The sequence below is a fragment of the Bemisia tabaci genome, chromosome 10 (assembly GCF_918797505.1).
Source record: "Bemisia tabaci chromosome 10, PGI_BMITA_v3".
In the NCBI taxonomy this organism is placed as follows: domain Eukaryota; kingdom Metazoa; phylum Arthropoda; class Insecta; order Hemiptera; family Aleyrodidae; genus Bemisia; species Bemisia tabaci.
Window position 1 is genome coordinate 20,115,806 of NC_092802.1, and position 14,829 is coordinate 20,130,634.

Here is a 14,829-nt window from a genome sequence, read left to right on the forward strand (position 1 = left end):
AGGACCCATACGAGGAGAAAAAAAGAATTCTAGAGGCTGCTGCGAAAATTCTTCGCCGCGACATTTTACTTTTTCCATATGAAGGAGAACTTTCCAAGTCCCTGAAAGCATCGCAGCACTGGTAGAGAATCTTCGATTCCCATGACTTTAATGTTTTTCATCTCTGAAGTTACTAAACGGAAGAATAAGGATCGTGATGGTATGCTAGATATTATAAGGAAAAGAATCAGTATTTCCAATTCTATAATTGCTGCTTGCTGCATTATAATGTCTCTTTACATCGATTGAAGTTATGTATAAAATAGTTTCTCCTTTCCAACTGTTCCTGTCATATAATGTTCTTTTTTAAATGTGAATGTGATGTATACGGCCGGTGGGGTAGGGGGGGGGGGAGGAGGTTGACTCCCACTGCCCTCAAAAAACGACGATCATAATTTAAACAGAAGCGATACTGAGTAAAAGTACAAAGATTGTGAAGACAGTTTGAATGGGCGCCCGCTGAGCGCCGGCGCCGTGGCACGGCGCGCGGCGGTAAGGTCATTTCGCCCTCCCTCTATCTCCTCTCACAATTGTGATAGATGCGTCATTCAATATATGAAAAGATGCGGAATTGCATCCTTTACAACGTTTATTTCACGTACTTTTTTCATTTGAGCAACCGGAGAAAAATTAGAGAGCATTTAAAATAAAAAAAATTCCAAATTTTAAAATTTCAGTGTTTTCAAAAAAAAACCCAATTTTAAGTGTTCTTAAGATTCAAAACGTAATACTACTCAGAATCTGCAACGTATAAGGAGTGTTTTAAGACAAACCGCGATTGATTATCTCAATTAGGCGAGGAGATAGAGAGGTTCAAAAAAAGGGGTAATTTTTGCCTTTAAGGGGGGGCTGGGAGGGGGGAGGGGTAAGCAGAGGGAGAAAAAGAGAGGACTTTTTGGAAAATACTCCTTTTGAAGAATATAATCGATGGTAAAAAATTCAGCTTTTTTCTAGTTTGTTCCACTAAAATCCCTTCGTTAACTGGACTATTTGGACACATCAGACGGTTAGGGCGGAAGATGTCGGTGACGCCAATGACAATCCTCAATGAGGAAATACAGGTAATAACATCGGGTGGGTGTCCAGCGAGGGTCAACCTATGTCGACCGTGCGCGCCGCAATGGAAGGCAGCGTGGGGCAGCCTAGCCGGCGGCAGCGCGATGTGGTATTGGGGCGTACAGTGAGGCCGCGGGTTTTAAAAAAACTCAGGGCCCTGCGACTCCCCAGCTGCTACCACAATCGCCAGAGTTTCGAATCGCACGGTTTACGAAATGGTTCTGTGATTTTCTAGGTTTTCTACCTGCCCACCGATTTGGGCTGCCGGACGACAAACCGAATAGTATGTGAAACCGGCCTTGGGCACTACTATTATAACGTGATCATAAATAACGTGGGTCGTTATTTCCCAAATCTACCTGTGGAAAGCTGCAATGATCACGGCGTATAGGACGCCATAACGAACTGTGACAAAAAATGAAAAACTTTTGAAGCAGGGAGTACGTATCGATGCTCAATAAGTTTTTTGCGTAATAGGGGGTGTAGAGGCTCCGTTCTTCCATCTCCTTTTACAGGGGCGGTGATTTACCTTATGAAGCACTCGGGGACAAGTGGGATAGGTTGAGTTTTCAAAATTACGTGAAGCCTCACAGGGGAAAGAAAGTTCAGACTTATTCTTTGATGTTAAAAAATTGGATTTTAGTAGTGAATTTTCATAGAATACAATTTAAAACTTGTTTCAGATCTTTCAAAAACTGCACTTATTCCATTGGTCCTCCAAGCCCCTCTTAATGCGTAGCAGTCATTCGAAACGGTTTACGAAATGGTTCTATATTCTATGATACACACTGGAAGGTCTTCCAAATGGTGAATGACTTCACTCGTTAAAAACTTTTCAAAATTCGTTAAAAATTGGAATTTTGGATGGTCCTGTCATATATGTACGTAACTATGATTTACTAATGTGTAGAAAGTAATCATGAAAGGCAGCCTTTTGAAACCATTTCGCGGTGGTCATACATATGTACCTAGTTATTGACTGCACGACATAAAAAAACAGGTTTTGGGTTACTTTGGATAGGCTTTTGCTCGGAGGCAACCCTCGGAACAGTTTCTGAAAACAAGCTACAATCGCATTTCATTCGATCTTATTTTGTGTTGTGGAGGCAGGACTTATTTTAGTGCGCAAAATTTGGAAACCCTTGGAGCCACATTGTTGCACAGCAACTAACAACTTGCGTCTGTTTCTCTTTCTGTATTGTTTTCCGAAGCGACTCTAGAAAAAACTGTTTTCCGTTGCGAATTTGAACGTTGTTCTCTCATTGGCTGTTCAGAATCGAGTAAAGAAAACAAGAAGAAAAAAATGGAAACATGTTGTTGTTTCGAACAAAATACGTCTCCTCTTCTCGTCTCCGGTGATCGACACGGGGGAGCCGGGTGGTGTATTTTTCCTACAAACTGTACTACGAAATGCAAAAGTGCAGCAATCATTCTAATCAGTTTTTGTGGTGATTACGCGTGGTTATAGGCGCGGCAGCACAACTTGAATCATGTTTGAAATAAAAATCGGAGATGGTTGGATTCCCGGCCCCGACGAAAAGCGTAGAAGGATCATACATTTTAAAAAAACTGAGAATGACGGATTTGACTTTTTCTTTCATGTACTTCAAGTTTTTCTTAGGGATTTGGCCAACAACTGCAGAAAGCGTCGATTTTGATGGGTTTTCTTTTCAGTTTGCCGCTTGTCAGCAAGTTCAATTTTTCCAAGAGGAAGAAGAATTGAATTAAATATATGCAGCAAAAAATTTAAGCCCTCTTTACCAAATTTGGCAACTTTCAGGCAAACATTTGTAGACAAAAAGTTGAAATTCGAATTCAGCGTCGGAAATTACACGGGAAACTTCACGGTCAATGATATCCGATCATTTGGAGGGCTAAAATTCTTATCTGTCTGGGAGGGGAGGGAGAGAGGGGGTTCGAAAATTATTTTTAACTGTCAATGTAAAGAAACAAAACACATAAAAAAATAAACATTTCGTGACACTCACCTTTTAGAGCAAGGTACATGTCGGTTTCTAAGAAATTGGCTTTGGGCGCTTTCGGGTTTCCATGTAGACAGAAACCCTTGCCCATTTCAAACGTCATGAGGGCTGCCATCATCTGCTTTACTTGCGTTGTGGTGTTGCAACCGGAGCAATGTGGAACCAAAAATTTGGTCTAAAACAGACAAAAGTACCTAAATAATATATGTAGGAATAAGCAAATTTTTTTTTCCTGAAAAATGACTTGGGCTCCAAACTCATTTACCCGAGGATCGCTAAGTTCCCTCATGGGTTACTTGAACAAAATGTTTTCTCTCTCCCCCCTCCCCCCTCTCACTTTCTCTTTCATTTTAATGAAATCTCAATAAGGCATAATGACAGTGATTAAAGGAGAGGAGGGTAAAAATTTCCTTTGCTTACTTAACAAAAATATAAAAAAACGAGTAGTTTAGTAATACATTGGAATCATTTGTTAACCAATCCATTTTTCCCTCCTTTCAACGTCTGTGATCACTTGCATCTTCTGAAAGTAATTGAGTACATAGTACATTTTAAAAGCACACATGACTGAATTCCTCCCGTTTTTGACAAATAGGAGGACACTCCTAGGTCAAAGGGAGCTGCTTTCTGGTGCCCCTGAAATTTTTCGGGGGACCCCTTGGGGGAGGGGGGACGGAACCCAATTATTTTTTCAATTGGGAAGACGCCCTTTGTGTTACCTCGTTTGAAAGAACATAAAACAAGAAGAAAAAATCCAACATGAATATGTTGGAAAAGCGTGCCGAATAACTGAAATGTTGGACAAATACCTCTTATTTTCACGTCTTTGCTTTTTACATCAATTGGTACTTATTGCTAAATTTGGGAGAAAATATTGATTCATGAACGTTGAATGTAAATTAATTTTAAAGATTCCGTCCAATTATCTTGATTTTAAGCTAATATGCGGCATTTTCGCACGACCGTGATTTGGGCGAACTGCCGTGCATCGAAATCGCGTTCAGTTAATCTCTTCGGATTTCGAACTGTAACTTCTCTCCTATTCGGCCGATTTGTACAAATGAGGTCTCTTTTTATTTGTACTCCAACGGAAAGTAAAGAAAAACTCGCTAAATAGACGGAAAACAATTTTTGAGAAAATTTGGTGGATCCTGGCATCACGGTGAATGGTTAATCGGTTAATCGCTTCGCCGTCTTTTATTGCCTTGCTCGAAACCGGACACCCAAAGCTATATCGCGAGATAACTGTAGTGGTTTAAGTGGATTTCGGCAGGGGCCATGGTTAGTACATAGTATAATGAGTCACGAGGCTCATCACAGATTGCACTTACAGTGCAGGACGCTCATTGGCTATAGAGTTTTGGCGGGAAAGAAGGTTCTAGAGTTGAGTCCTCCGAGCGTAAGAAAGCTCCTATGAGGTTTCTGTCAAATTGAATAATACGGTTTTGACAGAAAAATGTTCTCAATGGTTTCCAATTAGCAGTTCATTAGATTTTTTGGTAAAAGACCATTAGGGCTTGACAGTGTAATGGTTCAAAGACAAATAAACGGGTGCGAGGAAAAAAGTATTTGGACGACCCGTTGAATAGCATTGGTTGATCTGTGTGCTGTACTATGGTACATCCGAGTGATTTCAAAAAGCGAGCCCTACTGGCACGCTTAAAAAGGAAACTTTTCAGGCAAACCTGAATTCAGTATCTCAAACCATTTCAAAATGGCGTCCGGTTAAAACTCAAGATGGCCGAAAATTGACACCGGTTATTGTCAATGGATTTGTGGGAAAATCGGTATCTATGGGTATTTCGTAGAAAAAGAACTTTGAAGTCAGATTTTCGAAAAAACAACAAATTTCCAAGATGACCGAAAATTGGTGTATTTTTTTAAATCTAACTTCAAACTTGTTAAGCTCGTGCCAAAATACCCCCAAGTCCCGAGTTTCTGAATTTTCGGCCGTTTTGGAAATTTGTAGTTTTTTAGAAAATCTAACTTCAAATTTATTTTTCTCCTACGAAATACCCATTGATACCGATATTCGCGCAAATCCACTGACAATAACTGGTGTCAATTTTCGGCCATCTTGAATTTTAATCGGACGCCATTTTGAAGTGGTTTGAGATACTGACCTCGGGTTTACCCGAAAAGTTTCCGCTTTTATGTTCTTCGAACGAGATATCACAAAGTGGGTCTTCCCAAGCGAAATAATAATTGGGTTCCGTCCCTCCTCCCCCCTCCCGGGGGTTCCCCGAAAAATTTAAGGGGGACCAGAAAGTAGCTCCCTTTGACCTGGGAACATCCCTCAAGTTGCAAAACTTTGCCTCGATTAGGTAAAAATTTAGAGGGGATGGAAGGGACTTCGGATCACCCTGTATATCGCACGAATTTCGCTATAAATATTTTAAAGTCAATTTCCTATACATTGACACATTTTTTACATATCACACGATTTTCGCCGTATATTTTGAAGGCGATTCCACAATATTTACACATTTCTTCATATATCACCCCAGTTTCGTGTGTGTGTATGTGTAGCAACACATTTTTACTTAATGATGGCTCGCCCACCCACCTCTCCTCTGCCACACGCTCTTTCTCTGCCATTGATCTCTCTCTCTGCTCTCTTAATGTTGCCCCCACAATAACATGGATGGTTCATGATGATTTATGTTCATCAGATCATTTTCCCATTTTCATAAAAATAGGTCCTGAGACACCTAGAACCAAGAAGAAAAAATGGGTGGTAAATAAAGCTGATTGGGAATTGTTCAAGAATTCGATTAATGTAAACCCTGAGAATAATCAAAGCCCTCAAGATATGCTCTCTCATCTCTCTGATCAAATGCTACACGCTGCTGCCGTCTCCATTCCTCAAACTTCCACAGAAATTTCAAAATTTCCCGTTCCCTGGAAAACTCTTCAAGAAACTAAATTTAAAAATTTAAAATTGCCTAGTCCCCGACGTAAATAGCCCTAGATGCTGATCGTCGTTAAATAAATTAACTAACTAACTACATTATATCCTAGATGCTGATCGTCGTTAAATAAAATTAACTAACTAACTAACTAACTATTCTTATATTTTGCCAACATTCATATCTTTAGTGACAAACGGTCATTCATATGCATAGGTATAACTGTCAATTGCGATCGCAACAGTAAGAACGTAAACATCTTCTGTACGCTATACTACCGGCCACTTCTCATTATTTTTTAAAATTTATTGCTTTTCTTTCTCATTAAAATGTTCCTCAATTGTTTTCTTTCTATTCTATTTTTTGTTTTTCTTTTTTCTCTTATTTTATTCCTACTCATTTATTTTCCTCTATCCCTTTTAATTTTTTAATCTTATTCCCTTTTTCTTCATTATTATATTATGCTTCACTTATAGAATTTTCTTTAGTAGTTTCTTTAAACCAAAAATTTATAGAATTATCTAATTAATTTTCACCTTTTTCTTATTCATCTCTGTTTCTTAAATTGTTTGTTCTGCTTCTTTATTTTGTATTTTTTTACAAACCATCATTTCAACTTTTTCCCCTTCTTTTTCTCTATTTTTTCATTCTCTTTCGTTTTTTCCCTTTTTTTATTATATTGTTATCCATTATTGTTTCTATTTCTTTTATTTTAATTTTTCCTCTTCCTCCTGTCTCTCTTTAAAATGTTCACTTTTTTTAATTTTCCGTTAGAATGAAGAGGCTCGCAGAGCGAGTCGCGTAGCAAGCGCGGAGCGATTGCTTCGGGATTTAAGGGGCGGCGCCCTTTGGCCGGCTGTGACGGCTCCCTATAGCGAGCCCGGAACAGCTAGTACATTTATATCATTATTACGGTGCAATTAATTGGGTCTTCGTTCTGAAGAGCCGTCCGATCGATTTCTTTGGTTTTGGATCAGAACGGAAGCAACTAATGTGAATGTCTAGCCTGGAACAATAATAAAATAAAAAAATAAAAAAATTAAAATTTGCTCTTGGGTGTCCTTGGCTTCTTCGATCCCAGAGAAAATCATCTGTCAATGACAGTGAAAATTTGCCAGTACAGACACAAACTTACCAATTTTTCCCTCTCTCCGGGGGTCTCCAGTTGCGTTTCTAGTTTGGTAAAGTCCGTGACCGTCCTGATCGGCAAGTCGAAGCATCCATCCTCCACCCCACACGAGCATTCCACGTTGGGATTGGATGAACGTTTCGCAATTTCTCTCAGACCAGTTCCGAGAGCACTGACGTCGCTTTGGAGAGCGTCTATTTTAGGGCCAAACTTCAGAATAGCGTCTACTTTGTGACTAAGCTCTGACATCTTCTCTACTGTAAAATATGACAAACAACTTACGTTAAGATTTTGATTGACAAAGTAGGTGTTTCGAACAATCAATTAAAGTCCGACTAGGTGCTGCAAAGTTGTAATCGAATTAGATTAAAAATTCGAGAAAATTTCCGTTCATCAACTGGTGAACAGTATAAAATCAAAACAGCAACAAACTTACATTGCAAGAATATTTAAAAGAGCAATGTTCGACCACCCTCTCCTGTAAGCACTCCGGGAGCCAACCATCCCTCTTTTTGAATCATGTAAGATTGGCGCTCCCCCCCCCCCCATATTTCGCCTCGCAGGAGCGAAACGGCAGCAAACTAACGCATAGTATCAATAGAATATCTCAAAGTAAGGATAGATATTTTTTTGTTTCAAAATGTAAGTTTACACCAGGATTTCTTAAAGCCAGAAATATGTATCGTAATATTCTTTTCGTATATGTTTTTCAAAATGAGAAGCTTACGTAAGCATAAACTTGACCCCACCCCCTTCTTTTTACATTGGATCCCGTAAGGGGCGCTCAGCTCCCCCCTCCCCCCTCTCGTTTCTCCGGTAATACGTAAACGGCTCACACAAGGCTCTAAATATTTTACACTTACATGTGAAATTGGGAAATCAGATAAAAGAAATAGTCTCGGTGTTTTTAAAATGGCTTTTACCTAAAAGAAAACGTTCTAAAGGTGCGATTTCATCATGTTTATACTCACACAACACGTTATATATGCCACCACTAGAGTTATTAAATTTGGAATGTTTCGATGGCGAGATTGTCACATGCTGAGTGTGGGTTAACTCATAATCGCCGCCGCGAATGGTGTTGGCAAATGCATTGTCCAAATTTACTCCAGGCAGCAGTCCGCGGCCATACCGCTTGTTTTCTAATGGGGTACTGGTACTCATCATCTGGAATAAATGAGAACAACTTTCATTAGTCGAAACATATTTTGTTCGCCGTAACAGCTCGGGACAGCTCGCAACAATGGTATTTTTTTTTCGAATTCAGTTACTGCTAAGATGGCGTGGCTTTTTTTTATTCGGTTCATAACGCAACCTGGCAATGTTATTGACTTTGTCACGGAACATTCGCACACCGCTTCCGGAGCACGTACGAGTAAAGGTACGGAACCTTATTAGGCGCGTCTTTCCAGAGCGCCTGGACACCGCAGAAAGACGCCGATGAATCGGACTGCATTTTGCAATTTGGACCTGTAAATTCTTATTAAAAACATTAAAAAACACTTGTGTGCATAAGGAAACTAATGGTACATACGTTGTTTTTAAACCGGGCCGGAATTTATAGGTCCAAATTGCAAAATGTAGTCCAATCTACCTGATGCTTTTGCGTGGGAACGGCACCTTAGCGGTAGATAGACGCTGCGGAAAACGCCGATGCAGGACCAGAGACAAGAGACCCTCCACTAGTATCTTGGCCATTGTGGAAGCTTTTACTTTCGGGACTTCAGCATTCTATTGTTGACTTACCTACATGGTTGATGTTTAACAACGTGTTGGCAGTTTCGTTTTCCAAACAAGCCGAAGTTTGGGAAACTTGTTTGGCTCATGACGTCATCCGAAGCTCATCATCGACCATGTAGGTACCTAAGTCACCAGCCGAAACTAGGGCGATGACTGTTGCTCCCTAGTAATTGTCCATGTCCATAAGGAATTGCTGGAACCCCGAAAGTAAAAGCTTCCACCTGTCGCTAGGAGGCCAGTGGAGGGGAGGGTTTCTTGTCTCTGTGGAGGACGCTCCGATCTGTCGCCAACAGAGCGCGCAGTGCGGCGTCCTTATGGACGATGCGGACAAAAATCGGTAACAGACACTTAACTTTAAATAATGAAGATAATAGCACCGACATAGGAAAACTCTGTGGCACTGTCAAAGTAAAACACTCGAGGAATAAAAAATGTTATATCTCAGGATTTTTTGCGTATTTTCGAGAAAAGTTCATTTGAAGTTGGCAACATGTTAACAATGTAAAAGCAACGTGAAACGCCCAAACTTTAACTTCAAATATCTCTGATAGTCGCAAAAAGTCGCAAGATCTTTTGCGTTGAATTGAAGTTGGATATTTGAGTATTAAGAAAATGCCAACCACTCAGAGCATTTTGCGTTTCAAGAGAGAAACCTTCGTTTGAAGTTGACGTCTTTTTCCCGTGTATTTCCCGTGGGCCAGTGTTTTTCGACCCATTTCCCGCCCACTCTACCCAAATTGGAAAAAGCGTTCAAGCCCATAAGCGCAAATCCTCCAAGTCGACAGCCCAAAAGCGCAAATGGGACTATATTTGCGCTTTTGGGCTGTCAATTCGAGGGGCATCGGCCTGATCGATACATCGATATAATCGGAGAAAGCTCGTGTTGAATGTGGGCTGAGATTCCCAATGCCCTTTCTCCAACAACCACGAATGGGGCAGAAATATTTCATCATCATTTCAAAAGTAACTTTTATGGGCCACACCTTCACGTTTGCTACTTCCTTGAAACTTTAAGAGATGTATATACAAGCAGAAACTTATGTTAAAATTCGAAGTGTCCGAAACCCACCTCTTAAATGTAAGAAAGAAACTCAAAAATTAATGTTCTTACTGAAAACATACGATGAGCTTGTCAGCAATGAATTATCTACAATTCAGTTTTTGAAAAAAGTTGGCATGAAATTCCAAGGCAAGCGCTTGTAAATAGTTTCCATCTATATATTCGACGCAAACTTTCGCTAAAGTGTAAGGCTCACCTCAACAAACTCAGACCGATTTAGAAAAATAATATAAATAAGGCAGGGGGGTGGGGAAGAGATCCCAGGTTTCGCTTTTTGCATGCACAAGTCAAAAGCAGAGCCTGGAAACTTTTTGACAACCGAACCTTATCAATCATCGATTTTTCACTGATTTGCATTCTTCTGGACTAAACTACCAAGGAAAAAAAGGTGAATAACGTTGCGCCATTTTCACGCTTCTGCTTTTATTCCTCCCTTTAATGACGCTCCATTCGATATAGGTATCGAAATTCTGGTCGATTATTTCATTTGCGCTTATGGGCTATGAATAATTCCGCATTTGGGCTGTCGCATTTGCGCATTTGGGCTGTCGATTTCGGAAATTTGCGCTTATGGGCTGTCACCGGAAAAAGTTTTGAGCGAAAAATTTGGAAATGAAGCATTATTGTGAGTCAGAAATATCTTTAAGATGACTAACTCCAAAAAAAATATTCAGATGTCGAGTTGTGAATTTTTGATTTTTGTCCACAGAGGGCCGCACTGTGCCGCGTTGCCGCCTCATGACGCCGCGGAAAGACGCGCCTAAGGTTCCTTACCTTAAGTGAAACGCGGGTATGCTAATCCCCCATTCAAGCACCCGAAATCGATAAAGCACTCCGTTCCGTTCGTTTCGTTTCAGCATTGGCGGGAAGTTTGGATAAAACTGACAATTTGCAATATTCGACTCTCATTGGTCCAATGGCTCCCTGTGCAAGATTGAATTTTCGACTTCTTAAAATTTGATTTAACATTCGAGCCTCCTGTTAAAAAATATTCCCTCATACTTGTATGTATGTATAAAGTCGCTTTTATAGCGCTCTTTGGCGCTCTGCGACCCCTAGCCGCCAAAGTCCCCTATCCTCCCAAAGCCCTTCAGGGAGTTGACAAACCCTCATTTCTTCTAAAATCCCCTGTCGCCACCCTTTCACTGGGCGTCCCCTTCGTCTCCTTCCAGGAGGAACCCAATCAAACAACTTCTTTGGCAGCCTTTCGTCCGTCATTCTATTGACATGACCATACCAGACAAGCTGTCTGGTCATGACGTCGAATATGATGTCATTTTCGACTCCCATGATCTGACGCACTCTTTCATTGCGGACCCGATCTCTCCTAGAAATTCCAGCAGACCTCCTCCAGAAATCCATCTCCGTTGCTCTTAGCATCCCCTTTGTCCGCTCCTTCAGCTGCCAAACTTCACATCCATATGTAAGAATACTCTTGACTACAACGTCGTAAATTCTCCTCTTGTTCTCCTTGGAAATCCGAGGGTCCCAGAGGATTCCATTTAACATCGCTGTAGCCTTCCTTGCCAGGGTGTTTCCTTCCTTAATCGCTTGATCAGTTCTTCCATCCTGGGTCAACCGCACTCCCAAGTACTTATAGTGCTCGCAGCCTTTGATCTGCTGCCCATCCTCCAACTCAATGCTTTGCTGATCACCGCCAAAAGTCATCTTCTCAGATTTGGATATGCTGACTTCCAGACCCCACTTCCGATACTCTTCTACTAACTTGCGCATCAGGTATTCCGCGTCGTCTTGATCTCATACTTAATTTTACAAAAATCGGTTGGAACAGGAGCTGAGGTAGCATTTTTGGCCTCGTCCTCCATCTTCAATACCTGCATTTTGAAAATTTGATTGAAAGTTCTAGTCTTTCGTTAAGAAGTACCCACTGACGTAGAGTTTCAATAAAATTGATGGAACAGGAACCAGCATTTCAGACTATGTTCACCGTAGAACCGTCCATAAATTACGTAATGCACTTTTTCGGCGTGTCTGACCCCCCCCCCCCCCTCCCCCCAACATCTAAAACTAGTCGTGGATTTGTTTAGAAGCGCCGGATTGCGACGTTGCCAATTTTTAAGTGAAAACCTTCAAAAATTCATAACACCGCTGCGTCTCAACGGAGTTCAATTACCTTGTTTTAAATTTTCCTCTTAAATAAAAATTGCCAATGGTGTATAGATTTTTGGGGTTTACTTAGCACTGGGCGGTAATCATGCGGGTTTCGCAGTTTTTGGTGAATATACAAATTTAGTTTTTACTATCCTATAATCCTAGAGTCAACGAAAACTGGACGAAACCAGTCTAAATGAAAGCCCTCACACCTTTCTAATGAACGCAAGATGATCCCGGAGAAACGTCTCGTTTCTACGCTACGCGACCGTTCAAAGTTGAATCATTTATATGAAATCTGGAATAAATAAATAAATTAAAAGCAATAAGACGTCTGACTTGGGCAGTTAATTTTTCTTAGGCAGCTCGGTTGCGACGTTGCCATTGTTCATAGGGAAAACCTTTTAAGATCCATTAAACCTGCGTATTTGAACTGATTTAAATTAACTATTTTTTTAAAACATTTTTACTCTTAAAGAAGTCTTTTTGATGGTGAAAAGGTGCATGGGTGTGCTCGGCATTAGGCGGCATTTGCGCTACTTTACCGGCTCTTCGCTGATATTTTCTGTAAAAAAAAAAACGGTGTTTGCATTTTTCTTTGGTATATAATGCCAGAAGTCAAATTAATTTTTTTTGGAGGATGAATCATTAGAATTACCTTTCTAATGCCCGTATAAATTAAAAAAGCCTTTTGCAAAATTGATATTGTTGCAATTTTTTAACTATTGCAGGTTTAAGCCAAAGCAAAATCTGGGCCCAAAATTGACAAGGTTCTGTTTTGATTATTCCATTGTTAGTATTTTTTTTTCCTCCTCAAAATTTATTGTTTCTTCTGAAAGCTCTAATTAAGATTAAAATTATTCTTAAAAAATTCATTTAATTGGTTTGAATACGCCAGTTTATGAATTTTTGAAAGATTTCTCTTTAAATAATGACAACATCGCAAACCGGCAGCCGAAAGAAAAAACTGTTGTTTTTTTTGTTGTAATAAATGGATAAGCGAGAGCTCTACTACATGAATTACGGAACGCCGTATAGCTCTATCAGCGGTTCCCGATTGCATGTAATGCCGGAATCACATGCCGCAATCATATTCAGCGTGTGATTGCGGCATAAACGACTTTGACCAACGCATGTCGCATGTCGGAAACCAGACGTTTCCTCCGGCTGATCTCGCGCTCGTTAGAAATTTGAAAGACTGAGCTTTCAGTTAGGGAGGTTTTATGGTTCAGATATCGTCAACTCCAAGATTTTAGGAAAATAAAAACTGAATTGTGTTCACTAAAAACTGATAAAACCGTGTTGCCCTTCTCACACGATCATTATGAGCTATCAATATGGCGAGATCATGAATGCGCGCGCAGCTTGTACGACCAATCACAGCTCTTCGAGTCATCAATACAGAGCGGCGCTGCTCTATATTGATGAGCAAGTTGCTCCATTTTAATAGCTCATATTGATCGTGTGAGAACCCCTTTCGAAAGCCGCCCAGTGCCAATATAAGTAAACCGCGTGGACACACTTTAGGCATGGGAACGGAGCTCCCCTGTCTTTACAATCGTTCCGCTGCTACGGCTATTTAATTCCCTATGTCTATGTGTCTCTAATCATCCGACAATATCCCTTAGCTCTTCCGTTAGGCTCCTCATTTAACAGAGGAAAAACATTCAAGTGGAACCACCCACAAAGCTCTCAAAATAATTTCTAAGAGATGGCGTCACGGTTGCTTATCTCAAAACATGCCAGTTTTTGTCACTCCCCATTAATGTGTGAAGTCAGGATTTTTTTTTCAAATTTCTGAACGTTACACTGAAAAAAAGTTATGTTGTCACAAACCAGAATTTCTGGTTGTATTTCACAACCAGATTTTCCGGTTGATTTAACCAGAATTACAGTTGACTCAACCAGAATTTGGTAGAGTCAACCAGACGTCTGGTTGAGTCAAATGTAATTCTGGTTGAATCAACCGGAAAATGTGGTTGCGAAATACAACCAGAAATTCTGGTTTGTGACAACAGAACTTTTTTTCAGTGTACTACAGAGAAAATATCCTCAGGATTATGCAGCTACGATATGTTAACCTTGAATGAAAATTAGTATCGGAAAATATGCACGCCGTAATGAGTATCTTCACTTTATGGCTTATTCATCAAACGGCCCGCGCGGGCGGACGTGCCACACGGAGCAAAAAACTTCGTGCGTGGGACCCGAAGTTTAGGTCACATGGATCTCTGAAGTTTTCGAATTGAGCATCTGAACACTTTAGGTCCAGCTGCTGAGGTTTCGATCACACATCTGAAACTTCAGTTCTTACATCTTAAGCACTTCGGTTTTCACATCCGAACAACTTCGGTTCTCACATCCGAAAAACTTCGGTTCTCACATCTGAAGTACTTCAGATCTAAGAACTGAAGTTTCAGATGTGTGATCCGAACCTCGACAGCTAGACCTTCAGTGTTCAGATGCTCAATCTGAAAACTTCAGAGATCCATATGACCTAAACTTCGGGTCCCACGCACGAGTTTTTTTTCTCCGTGCACATGTCTTACAAAAATCACGATACTCCATCGAGAATAGCGGACTCAGGCACCGATTGTTTCGGCTCGGACAACAGTTCGAATACCCCACTTCCGAGAGTCGGTGCAGTTCGACGGCTATTCTTTCTCTCATAGTGGGGCCGATAAGTGGAAAATATCATAACAATCGTGCACTTCTGGAAGAAAGCATGAAAATTTCAGGGATTCATCTCCACCCTATAGACATTCGATTCAGACATAGACCCCAAGAATCTGAGTCCCCTGG

The 14,829-nt window shown here is 40.6% G+C and overlaps 1 protein-coding gene across 1 annotated transcript; it reads right to left on the reverse strand.

Annotated features, from left to right (window-relative positions):
• Positions 1–1,450: 1,450 nt before the first annotated feature.
• On the reverse strand, positions 1,451–11,204 carry LOC140225687 (uncharacterized). Its single transcript, XM_072305336.1, has 4 exons — positions 8,087–11,204; positions 7,122–7,372; positions 3,084–3,252; positions 1,451–1,500 (listed from the first exon to the last, which is right to left on the reverse strand). Exons 1-4 carry the CDS (start codon positions 8,280–8,282, stop codon positions 1,451–1,453), a joined length of 666 nt encoding a protein of 221 aa, XP_072161437.1. The 5' UTR covers positions 8,283–11,204.
• Between the last annotated feature and the right edge of the window lie 3,625 nt (positions 11,205–14,829).